The sequence below is a fragment of the Anomaloglossus baeobatrachus genome, chromosome 4 (assembly GCF_048569485.1).
Source record: "Anomaloglossus baeobatrachus isolate aAnoBae1 chromosome 4, aAnoBae1.hap1, whole genome shotgun sequence".
In the NCBI taxonomy this organism is placed as follows: Eukaryota; Metazoa; Chordata; class Amphibia; order Anura; family Aromobatidae; genus Anomaloglossus; species Anomaloglossus baeobatrachus.
Genome location: NC_134356.1, coordinates 642,465,192 through 642,478,494, shown reverse-complemented (window position 1 = coordinate 642,478,494; position 13,303 = coordinate 642,465,192). Strand labels below are relative to the sequence as shown.

Sequence of the window (13,303 nt, the reverse complement as noted above, 5' to 3'; positions counted from 1 at the left end):
GATCATCAACTTTTCCAAGTCAAATCTGACCCCGACCCAATCGCTAACATATCTTGGCATGGAGTTTCATACTCTCTCAGCGATAGTGAAGCTTCCGCTGGACAAACAGCGTTCACTACAGACAGGGGTGCAATCTCTCCTTCAAGGCCAGTCACACCCCTTGAGGCGCCTCATGCACTTCCTAGGGAAGATGGTAGCAGCAATGGAGGCAGTCCCTTTCGCGCAGTTTCATCTGCGTCCACTACAATGGAACATTCTCCGCCAATGGGACGGGAAGTCGACGTCCCTCGACAGGAACGTCTCCCTTTCTCAGGCGGCCAAGGAATCTCTTCGGTGGTGGCTTCTTCCACCTCATTGTCAAAAGGAAAGTCCTTCCTACCCCCATCCTGGGCGGTGGTCACGACAGACGCGAGTCTATCAGGGTGGGGAGCAGTTTTTCTCCACCACAGGGCTCAAGGTACGTGGACTCAGCAAGAGTCCACCCTTCAGATCAATGTTCTGGAAATCGGAGCAGTGTATCTTGCCCTACAAGCCTTCCAGCAGTGGCTGGAAGGCAAGCAGATCCGAATTCAGTCGGACAACTCCACAGCGGTGGCATACATCAACCACCAAGGAGGAACACGCAGTCGGCAAGCCTTCCAGGAAGTCCGGCGGATTCTGACGTGGGTGGAAGACACGGCATCCACCATATCCGCAGTTCACATCCCAGGCGTGGACAACTGGGAAGCAGACTTTCTCAGTCGCCAGGGTATGGACGCAGGGGAATGGTCTCTTCACCCGGACGTGTTTCAGGAGATCTGTCGCCGCTGGGGGATGCCGGACGTCGACCTAATGGCGTCCCGGCACAACAACAAGGTCCCAGCTTTCATGGCGCGGTCTCACGATCACCGAGCTCTGGCGGCGGACGCCTTAGTTCAAGATTGGTCGCAGTTCCGGCTACCTTATGTGTTCCCACCTCTGGCACTGTTGCCCAGAGTGCTGCGCAAGATCAGGTCCGACTGCCGCCGCGCCATCCTCGTCGCTCCAGACTGGCCGAGGAGGTCGTGGTATCCGGATCTGTGGCACCTCACAGTAGGCCAACCGTGGGCGCTACCAGACCGACCAGACTTGCTGTCTCAAGGGCCGTTTTTCCATCGGAATTCTGCGGCCCTGAACCTGACTGTGTGGCCATTGAGTCCTGGATCCTAGCGTATTCAGGATTATCTCAAGAGGTCATTGCCACCATGAGACAGGCTAGAAAACCAACCTCCGCCAAGATCTACCACAGGACGTGGAAGATATTCTTATCTTGGTGCTCTGCTCAGGGAGTTTCTCCCTGGCCATTTGCATTGCCTACTTTTCTTTCCTTCCTGCAATCCGGTTTGGAAAAAGGTTTGTCGCTCGGCTCCCTTAAAGGACAAGTCTCAGCGCTATCTGTATTTTTTCAGAAGCGCCTAGCACGACTTCCTCAGGTACGCACGTTCCTGCAAGGGGTTTGTCATATCGTCCCTCCTTACAAGCGGCCGTTAGAGCCCTGGGATCTGAACAGGGTTCTAATTGCTCTCCAGAAGCCGCCTTTCGAGCCTATGAGGGATGTTTCCCTTTCTCGCCTTTCACAGAAAGTGACTTTTCTAGTAGCGGTCACGTCTCTTCGGAGAGTGTCCGAGCTAGCAGCGCTGTCATGCAAATCTCCCTTCCTGGTGATTCACCAGGACAAGGTGGTTCTGCGCCCGATTCCGGAGTTTCTCCCTAAGGTGGTATCCCCCTTTCATCTCAATCAGGATATCTCCTTACCTTCTTTGTGTCCTCATCCAGTTCATCAATGTGAAAAGGATTTGCATTTGTTGGATCTGGTGAGAGCACTCAGAATCTACATTTCCCGCACGGCGCCCCTGCGCCGCTCGGATGCACTCTTTGTCCTTGTCGCTGGTCAGCGTAAAGGGTCGCAAGCTTCCAAATCCACCTTAGCTCGGTGGATCAAGGAACCAATTCTTGAAGCCTACCGTTCTGCTGGGCTTCCGGTTCCCTCAGGGCTGAAGGCCCATTCTACCAGAGCCGTGGGTGCGTCCTGGGCATTACGGCACCAGGCTACGGCTCAGCAGGTGTGCCAGGCGGCTACCTGGTCGAGTCTGCACACTTTTACCAAACATTATCAGGTGCATACCTACGCTTCGGCAGACGCCAGCCTAGGTAGACAAGTCCTTCAGGCGGCAGTTGCCCACCTGTAGGAAAGGGCTGTTTTACGGTCCTATCACGAGGTGTTATCTTACCCACCCAGGGACTGCTTTTGGACGTCCCAATTGTCTGGGTCTCCCAATTAGGAGCGACAAAGAAGAAGGGAATTTTGTTTACTTACCGTAAATTCCTTTTCTTCTAGCTCCAATTGGGAGACCCAGCACCCGCCCTGTTTTCTTAGGGATTTTTGTTTTTTCGGGTACACATGTTGTTCATGTTGAATGGTTTCAGTTCTCCGATGTTTCTTCGGATTGAATTTGTTTTTAAACCAGTTATTGGCTTTCCTCCTTCTTGCTTTTGCACTAAAACTGAGGAGCCCGTGATCCCACGGGGGGTGTATAGGCAGAAGGGGAGGGGCTTTACACTTTTAAGTTTAATACTTTGTGTGGCCTCCGGAGGCAGTAGCTATACACCCAATTGTCTGGGTCTCCCAATTGGAGCTAGAAGAAAAGGAATTTACGGTAAGTAAACAAAATTCCCTTCGCTCCCTTCATTCTGATATCTCACAGATTTACATGCAACACTAATCACTTTCTTCCTAAATGCGACTTATCGACACGTCTGTTTTTATACTTAAATTTTCCACGAAATAAAGGAGTATCTGTTTTATTATTTTATTTTGTGCCAATCATCTCTTTTTGTTCCTGGAAATCTATAGCTGAGTTGACTGCTGGACGTTGTGTGTCCACTTTTCGGTTCCGTGTCCTTATATAATCTGCTGATGTCCATGTCCTAACTGGTAAAGCCCAGCTGAGATTTTTTTGCCATGTCCTAACTGGTAAAGCCCAGCTGAAATTTATTTTTTTTTGCCATAAATTTCCATGAGAAAGAACAGCGGAACAAGACAACATTAATTTCATAAGAAAAGATCCAGAGCTTCATGGGAAGTACAGGAATTTAGTTAGATGGACTTTTCAGGGGATCTGGAAGTATTTCTTTAACCCTTCCCCGACATAGGACGTAATAGTATGGAGGACGTGTTGGGCCGTGTCAGCTGGCACGTATTAGCCAGTAATCCACTTCTCTGGATGAGACGGCTTTCTTAGCTCTCAGGACTTTGCAGATTGCCGTCATTTATCCGATCATCATAGAGAATAATAATCCCCACATTACTATGTGCCTGACTCTAATCACGGACGCCTTTTTTTTTTCTTTCAGTCCGAAGAAGAGGATGGAGACGCCGAGAAAGAAGAAGAAGTATTAAAGAAGAGTGCAGACTGGGTATCCGACTGGTCGAGTAGACCCGAAAACATCCCCCCAAAGTAAGCCGCGTGGAGTCGCACTGCGGTGCACAGATAGGGTGGTGCTGGACCGCCCGTACGTCTACATCTGGTGCTGTACTATGGAGATATTAAGGGTAGCTTTGTGCGGTGACACACAGGGCACGAAATAAAGGGACCACATGTGCCACAATATGAGCACTGCCATGTACACTACAGTTCAAAAGTTTGGGGTCGCCCAGACAATTTTGTCTTTTTCATAAAAAATCCTACTTTTATTTATCAAGTGAGTTGCATAATGAATAGAGAATATCGTCCGGACAGTGACGAGGTTAGAAATAATGATTTTTACTTGAAATAATAAATTTTCTCTTCACACTTTGCTTTCGGCACAGAATGCTCCTTTGCAGCAATTCCAGCTTTGCAGAGCTTTGGCGTTCTAGCTGTTAATTTGCGGAGGTAATCTGGAGATATTTCCCCCCGTGCTTCCTCCCTCCCACACGTTGTATTGGCTTGATGGGCACTTTTTGGTACCATACGATCAAGCTGCTCCCACAACAGCTCTATAGGGTTGAGGTCTGGTGACTGGGCTGGCCACTCCATTACAGATAGAATAGCTGCTGCCGGCTTCTTCCCTAAATAGATCATGCATAATTTGGAGATGTGCTTTGGGTTATTGTCCTGTTGTAGGATGAAATTGGCTCCAATCAAGCGCTGTCCACAGGGTATGGCGTTACAAAATGGAGTGATAGCCTTCCTTATTCAAAATCCCTTTTACCTTGTACAAATCACCCACTTTACCAGCACCAAACAACCCCAGACCATCACATTACCTCCACCATGCTTGACAGATGGCGTCAGGCAGTCTTCCAGCATCTTTAACGGTAGTTCTGCGTGTCACAAATGTTCTTTTGTGTAATCCAAACACCTCAAACTTCGATTTGTCTGTCCATAACACTTTTTTCCAATCTTCCTCTGTCCAATGTCTGTGTTCTTTTGCCCATATTAATCTTTTCCTTTTATTAGCCAGTCTCAGATATGGCTTTGTCTTTGCCACTCTGCCCTGAAGGCCGGCATCCCGGAGTCACCTCTTCACTGTAGACGTTGACACTGGCGTTTTGTGGGTACTATTTAATGAAGCTGCCAGTTGAGGACCTGTGAGGCGTCGATTTCTCACACTAGAGACTCTAATGTACTTGTCTTGTTGCTCAGTTGTGCAGCGCGGCCTCCCACTTCTCTTTCTACTCTGGTTACAGCCTGTTTGTGCTCTCCTCTGAAGGGAGTAGTACACACCGTTGTAGGAGGAAATCTTCAGTTTCTTGGCAATTTCTCGCATGGAATATCCTTCATTTCTAAGAATAAGAATAGATTGTCGAGTTTCACATGAAAGTTCTCTTTTTCTGGCCATTTTGAGAGTTTAATGGAACCAAGAAATGTAACGCTCCAGATTTTCAACTAGCTCAAAGGAAGGTCAGTTTTATAGCTTCTCTAATCAGCAAAACTGTTTTCAGCTGTGCTAATATACTTACACAAGGGTTTTCAAGCAATTTCTAAACATCCATTAGCCTTCTAACACAGTTAGTAAACACAATGTACCATTAGAACACCGGAGTGGTGGTTGTTGGAAATGGACCTCTATACACCTATGTAGATATTGCATTAAAAACCAGACGTTTGCAGCGAGAATAGTCATTTACCGCATTAACAATGTATAGAGGGGATTTCTGTTTAATTTAATGTTAGTGTCATTGAAAAAATATGTGCTTAAGGGAATTTCTAAGTGACCCTAAACTTTTGAACTGTAATGTACATGACACTTTAAGGTATAGTCTCATCTCATTTGTGTTCTGTGAATGGACCAAGCCATAGTCCGAGTGTTTCCTTAGGGCCCCATAAAAGAGAATTGCCTGGTACTTTTCAATATAGTTTTGGTATAAAGGAGTTGACAAGTGGGTGAAATAAAATCACAAGCTGATGCTCCCACTTTGGTGTGTAACCGGTCCCTGCTGGTCCCATCTTTATGCATCGGCAATGATCAGAAATGCGCTAAATCCAAACTTGTACCCTACTATAAGAAATCTTAAAGCGGCAACAGAGAAGCCTCATTCTCCACCATTGATCTTCAACGGTCCACCATTCACAGAAGGACGTTTATAGGAGACCACACTTTACCTATAGAGCAGCAGATCCCGGCTGTGGTGTGATAGGTTGTCCGTTACCGCCATTATCCTCGTCCTTTGTAATCGTAACCTCTTTGGTGTTTTATTTTTATTACCAGGGAGTTTCATTTCCGCCACCCCAAGAGGTCTGTGTCTCTGAGTATGAGAAAGACGGGAGCCATGAAGAAAGGCGGAATATTCTCTGCAGAATTCCTGAAAGTTTTCATCCCTTCTCTCTTCATCTCCCACGTCCTGGCCCTGGGACTCGGGTATGTCTGATCCTCAGAACGGTTCTTAATGTATGATTTACGGATTGACTACTGCATACACAGTGTTAGTGCTCTGATGGGCTCTCCTATGGGTGTAGTTACTTCTGGCATGCTCATGGTTTCTCCTGTGGATGTGGTTAGTACCTGCGCTCTGATGGTCTCTTATAGCTATGGGTAGTACCTGCGCTCTGATGGTCTCTTATAGCTATGGGTAGTACCTGCACTCTGATGGTCTCTCTTGTAGCTATGGTTAGTACCTGCACTCTGATGGTCTCTCTTATAGCTGTGGTTAGTACCTGCGCTCTGATGGTTTCTCTTGTAGCTATGGGTAGTACCTGCGCTCTGATGGTCTCTTATAGCTATGGGTAGTACCTGCTCTCTGATGGTCTCTCTTATAGCTATGGTTAGTACCTGCACTCTGATGGTCTCTCTTATAGCTATGGGTAGTACCTGCGCTCTGATGGTCTCTTATAGCTATGGGTAGTACCTGCGCTCTGATGGTCTCTCTTATAGCTATAGGTAGTACCTGCGCTCTGATGGTCTCTTATAGCTATGGGTAGTACCTGCTCTCTGATGGTCTCTTATAGCTATGGTTAGTACCTGCACTCTGATGGTCTCTCTTATAGCTATGGGTAGTACCTGCGCTCTGATGGTCTCTTATAGCTATGGTTAGTACCTGCGCTCTGATGGTCTCCTATGGTTAGTACCTGCGCTCTGATGGTCTCTTATAGCTATGGGTAGTACCTGCACTCTGATGGTCTCTTATAGCTATGGGTAGTACCTGCGCTCTGATGGTCTCTTATAGCTATGGGTAGTACCTGCACTCTGATGGTCTCTTATAGCTATGGGTAGTACCTGCGCTCTGATGGTCTCTTATAGCTATGGGTAGTACCTGCGCTCTGATGGTCTCTTATAGCTATGGGTAGTACCTGCGCTCTGATGGTCTCTCTTGTAGCTATGGTTAGTACCTGCACTCTGATGGTCTCTCTTATAGCTATGGTTAGTACCTGCGCTCTGATGGTCTCTCTTGTAGCTATGGGTAGTACCTGCGCTCTGATGGTCTCTCTTATAGCTATGGTTAGTACCTGCGCTCTGATGGTCTCTCTTGTAGCTATGGGTAGTACCTGTGCTCTGATGGTCTCTCTTATAGCTATGGTTAGTACCTGCGCTCTGATGGTCTCTCTTGTAGCTATGGGTAGTACCTGCGCTCTGATGGTCTCTTATAGCTATGGGTAGTACCTGCACTCTGATGGTCTCTCTTATGGCTATGGGTAGTACCTGCGCTCTGATGGTCTCTCTTATAGCTATGGGTAGTACCTGCGCTCTGATGGTCTCTCTTATAGCTATGGGTAGTACCTGCTCTCTGATGGTCTCTCTTATAGCTATGGGTATTACCTGCACTCTGATGGTCTCTCTTATAGCTATGGGTAGTACCTGCACTCTGATGGTCTCTCTTATAGCTATGGGTAGTACCTGCACTCTGATGGTCTCTCTTATAGCTATGGGTAGTACTTGCGCTCTGATGGTCTCTCTTATAGCTATGGGTAGTACCTGCTCTCTGATGGTCTCTCTTGTAGCTATGGTTAGTAGTACCTGCGCTCTGATGGTCTCTCTTATAGCTATGGTTAGTAGTACCTGCGCTCTGATGGTCTCTCTTATGGGTGTATTTAGTGCTGGCGCTCTGATGGTCTCTCTTATAGCTATAGTTAGTACCTGCGCTCTGATGGTCTCTCTTATGGGTGTATTTAGTGCTGGCGCTCTGTTGGACTCTCCTATGGGTGTAATTACTGCTGGTGCTGTAATGGTCTTCCCTGTGGATGTAGTCAGTGGCAGCGTTCTGATGGTCTCTCTTATGGATGTATTTAGTGTTGGTGCACTGATGGTCTCTCCTGTGGTTGTAGCTTGTGCCAGCGCTCTGATGGTCTCTCTTATGGATGTGCCGTATTTTTCGCACTATAAGACGCACCGGACTATAAGACGCACCCTGGTTTTAGAGGAGGAAAATAGGAAAATAAAACTTTAAGCAAAAAAATGTGGTCATGACACACTTATGGGGCGAGGATCTGCTGCTGACACTGTTATGGGGGTAATGTCCCCAAATTCTCTACTAAGGTACCCCATCCTGGTAATGATCCTCCTGCCTTGTATATGATCCTGCTATAAACCCCTATCCTGCTCATATACCCCTATCATGCTCATATACCCCTATCCTGCTCATATACCCCCATCCTGCTCATATACCCCCATCCTGCTCATATACCCCCATCCTGCTCATATACCCCCATCCTGCTCATATACCCCCATCCTGTTCATATTCCCCCATCCTGTTCATATTCCCCCATCCTGTTCATATTCCCCCATCCTGTTCATATACCCCCATCCTGTTCATATACCCCCATCCTGTTCATATACCCCCATCCTGTTCATATACCCCCCATCCATCCTGTTCATATACCCCCCATCCATCCTGTTCATATACCCCCCATCCATCCTGCTCATATACTCCCATCCTGTTCATATACCCCCATCCTGTTCATATAACCCCCATCCTGTTCATATACCCCCCATCCATCCTGCTCATATACTCCCATCCTGTTCATATACCCCCATCCATCCTGTTCATATACCCCCATCCATCCTGTTCATATACCCCCATCCATCCTGTTCATATACCCCCATCCATCCTGCTCATATACCCCCATCCTGCTCATATACTCCCATTTTGCTCATATACTCCAATCCTGCTATATGCCCCCATCCTGTTCATATACCCCCATTCTGTTCATATACCCCCTATCCATCCTGTTCATATACCCCCATTCTCTTCATATACCCCCATCCTGTTCATATACCCCCCCATCCATCCTGCTCATATACTCCCATCCTGCTATATGCCCGCATCGTGCTCATGTACCATCCTGGTATATGGCCTGTATCCTATAGCACATAGAAAAAAAAACAAACGTTTATACTCACCTTTTCCTCACTCCCTGCAGCCGATCATCTTCCTCTCTGCAGTGTGTGTGTGTGTGTGTGACTGTGTGTGTGACTGTGTGGAGCCGTTCCCCTGCAGCACGCGATGTCTTCCTGTCTGTGCCGATCACCTGACCGGCACAGAGAGGAAGACATCGCGTGCTGCAGGGGGACAGCTCCACACACGGGGAAGGGTGAGTGTACTGATTCACTGCACCCCGCGCTGATGATCACGACGCCGCCGCGCGGGGAGCAGTGAATACAGCCGCACATGATCACTCCAGGCTGTAATTGCCAGGGGTGATCATGCGGACCGGCTCTTTACTATGCGCGCGTCCCCGCTCGTCCTCCCGCCCACCTGTCAGCGCCAGCTTCTGCGCTGAGAGATGGGCGGGAGGATGGGCGTGCATATGTAATGAGCGGGCACACGTGGTCACAGCAGGCTGCTACAGCCTGCTCGTGCCCCCGATGACCCGCAGCACCTCATTCCCCGCAGCCACAGTCAGACCATAAGACACACCCCCAACTATTCCCCAACATTTGGGGGAAAAAAAGTGCGTCTTATGGTCCGAAAAATACGGTATTTAGTGCTGGCGCTCTGTTGGACTCTCCTATGGTTGTATTTACTTCTAGCACTCTGTTGGTCTCTCTTATGGATATAGTTAATGCTAGTGCTCTTGATGGTCTCTCTTATGGGTGTAATTACTGCTGGTGCTCTAATGGTCTTCCCTGTGGATGTAGTCAGTGCCAGCGTTCTGATGGTCTCTCTTATGGATGTATTTAGTGCTGGCGCTCTGATGGTCTCTTATAGCTATAGTTAGTACCTGCGCTCTGATGGTCTCTCTTATGGATGTATTTAGTGTTGGCGCTCTGATGGTCTCTCTTATGGATGTATTTAGTGTTGTCGCTCTGATGGTCTCTCTTATGGATGTATTTAGTGTTGGCGCTCTGATGGTCTCTCTTATGGATGTATTTACTGCTGGCGCTCTGTTGGTCTCTTATAGCTATACTTAGTACCTGCGCTCTGATGGTCTCTCTTATGGATATAGTTAATGCTAGTGCTCTTGATGGCCTCTCTTATGGATGTATTTAGTGCTGACGCTCTGATGGTCTCTCCTGTGTTTGTAGCTTGTGCCAGCGTTCTGAAGGTCTCCCCTGTGGTTGTAGCTTGTGCCAGCGCTCTGATGGTCTCTCCTGTGTTTGTAGCTTGTGCCAGCGCTCTGATGGTCTCTCCTGTGGTTGTAGCTTGTGCCAGCGCTCTGATGGTCTCTCTTATGGATGTGCCGTATTTTTCGCACTATAAGACGCACCGGACTATAAGACGCACCCTGGTTTTAGAGGAGGAAAATAGGAAAATAAAACTTTAAGCAAAAAAATGTGGTCATGACACACTTATGGGGCGAGGATCTGCTGCTGACACTGTTATGGGGGTAATGTCCCCAAATTCTCTACTAAGGTACCCCATCCTGGTAATGATCCTCCTGCCTTGTATATGATCCTGCTATAAACCCCTATCCTGCTCATATACCCCTATCATGCTCATATACCCCTATCCTGCTCATATACCCCCATCCTGCTCATATACCCCCATCCTGCTCATATACCCCCATCCTGCTCATATACCCCCATCCTGCTCATATACCCCCATCCTGCTCATATACCCCCATCCTGTTCATATTCCCCCATCCTGTTCATATTCCCCCATCCTGTTCATATTCCCCCATCCTGTTCATATTCCCCCATCCTGTTCATATTCCTCCATCCTGTTCATATACCCCCATCCTGTTCATATACCCCCCATCCATCCTGTTCATATACCCCCCATCCATCCTGCTCATATACTCCCATCCTGTTCATATACTCCCATCCTGTTCATATACCCCATCCTGTTCATATACCCCCATCCTGTTCATATAACCCCCATCCTGTTCATATACCCCCCATCCATCCTGCTCATATACTCCCATCCTGTTCATATACCCCCATCCATCCTGTTCATATACCCCCATCCATCCTGTTCATATACCCCCATCCTGTTCATATACTCCCATTTTGCTCATATACTCCAATCCTGCTATATGCCCCCATCCTGTTCATATACCCCCATTCTGTTCATATACCCCCTATCCATCCTGTTCATATACCCCCCATCCTGTTCATATACCCCCATCCTGTTCATATACCCCCCCATCCATCCTGCTCATATACTCCCATCCTGCTATATGCCCGCATCGTGCTCATGTACCATCCTGGTATATGGCCTGTATCCTATAGCACATAGAAAAAAAAACAAACGTTTATACTCACCTTTTCCTCACTCCCTGCAGCCGATCATCTTCCTCTCTGCAGTGTGTGTGTGTGTGTGTGACTGTGTGTGTGACTGTGTGGAGCCGTTCCCCTGCAGCACGCGATGTCTTCCTGTCTGTGCCGATCACCTGACCGGCACAGAGAGGAAGACATCGCGTGCTGCAGGGGGACGGCTCCACACACGGGGAAGGGTGAGTGTACTGATTCACTGCACCCCGCGCTGATGATCACGACGCCGCGCGGGGAGCAGTGAATACAGCCGCACATGATCACTCCAGGCTGTAATTGCCAGGGGTGATCATGCGGACCGGCTCTTTACTATGCGCGCGTCCCCGCTCGTCCTCCCGCCCACCTGTCAGCGCCAGCTTCTGCACTGAGAGATGGGCGGGAGGATGGGCGTGCATATGTAATGAGCGGGCACACGTGGTCACAGCAGGCTGCTACAGCCTGCTCGTGCCCCCGATGACCCGCAGCACCTCATTCCCCGCAGCCACAGTCAGACCATAAGACACACCCCCAACTTTTCCCCAACATTTGGGGGAAAAAAAGTGCGTCTTATGGTCCGAAAAATACGGTATTTAGTGCTGGCGCTCTGTTGGACTCTCCTATGGTTGTATTTACTTCTAGCACTCTGTTGGTCTCTCTTATGGATATAGTTAATGCTAGTGCTCTTGATGGTCTCTCTTATGGGTGTAATTACTGCTGGTGCTCTAATGGTCTTCCCTGTGGATGTAGTCAGTGCCAGCGTTCTGATGGTCTCTCTTATGGATGTATTTAGTGCTGGTGCTCTGATGGTCTCTTATAGCTATAGTTAGTACCTGCGCTCTGATGGTCTCTCTTATGGATGTATTTAGTGTTGGCGCTCTGATGGTCTCTCTTATGGATGTATTTAGTGTTGGCGCTCTGATGGTCTCTCTTATGGATGTATTTAGTGTTGGCGCTCTGATGGTCTCTCTTATGGATGTATTTACTGCTGGCGCTCTGTTGGTCTCTTATAGCTATAGTTAGTACCTGCGCTCTGATGGTCTCTCTTATGGATATAGTTAATGCTAGTGCTCTTGATGGCCTCTCTTATGGATGTATTTAGTGCTGACGCTCTGATGGTCTCTCCTGTGTTTGTAGCTTGTGCCAGCGCTCTGATGGTCTCTCCTGTGGTTGTAGCTTGTGCCAGCGTTCTGAAGGTCTCCCCTGTGGTTGTAGCTTGTGCCAGCGCTCTGATGGTCTCCCCTGTGGTTGTAGCTTGTGCCAGCGCTCTGATGGTCTCTCCTGTGTTTGTAGCTTGTGCCAGCGCTCTGAAGGTCTCCCCTGTGGTTGTAGCTTGTGCCAGCGCTCTGATGGTCTCCTTTGTGAATCCAGTGCTCAGATGTAAAAAAAACAATGTCTCTTGGGCCCACTGTAGGCATTTCTCTCTTAATGATATGGTCGTGCCTTGCAGTAGTGTCTTCACATTGCTGTGCAGTAGATTCCCGGTTTGCTGTATTAGAGGCCACATATATCACCTGCTACACCTCCTCTACCACTTCTCCCTGGGGAGCATTTCCCATAAGACTCCGCACCAGTCTGCTCTCCCAGAGGACCACAATGAGTAAGCGTTATATACAACAGATATTATTCATGCGCCTCATTCATGTCATATTTTTTATTTATTTTTTTTCCCAAAATGACATGTTCTTTTTGTGATTTTGGAAAAATGAAAGCAAAATTTGCAGCATGACCTATAACATGTTAATAAATAACCCGTGTACATGTGAACGGAATGTGATGAAGTTTTCCGGTGGTTTCTGCATCTAAATCCTCGTCAGAATCGCTGACATCCCCCGAATGAGGGCTGTTTTTTTGTCCCAAAAATATATAAATGTATGTCTCTGTGCAGTGGAATATCATCACTTATCGTTCTTGTGGATCCCATGCAGAAATGCTGTGAAATCCACCCCATATAGTGACAATGGGGCTCATCCGTGGCAAGAATCTACGTGGCGGCCCCGGGGTTTTGCTGTGGATCGTTTTTCTGAAATCATCAACATGTGAATGGTCCGGAGGGCTCACTGAGGCCACCTAGTGGGAATTTATAGGCAGCAACAATATTATTTTTTTTACCATTGGTTTTTCAAGTGGTTTAAAATGTCAACAAACAGGTTCCTCAGTTTTCCTCCCCTGAACG

At 47.9% G+C, this 13,303-nt stretch overlaps 1 protein-coding gene across 1 annotated transcript in view; it reads left to right on the top strand.

Annotated features, from left to right (window-relative positions):
* The window catches only part of BNIP3L (BCL2 interacting protein 3 like), a 39,746-nt gene that overhangs the window by 15,473 nt on the left and 10,970 nt on the right, over positions 1–13,303 (top strand). The window contains exons 4-5 of the mRNA XM_075346459.1: positions 3,373–3,476; positions 5,713–5,862. Of these exons, the coding sequence (XP_075202574.1) occupies positions 3,373–3,476; positions 5,713–5,862 (254 nt within the window). The remainder of the gene's footprint in view (positions 1–3,372; positions 3,477–5,712; positions 5,863–13,303) is intronic.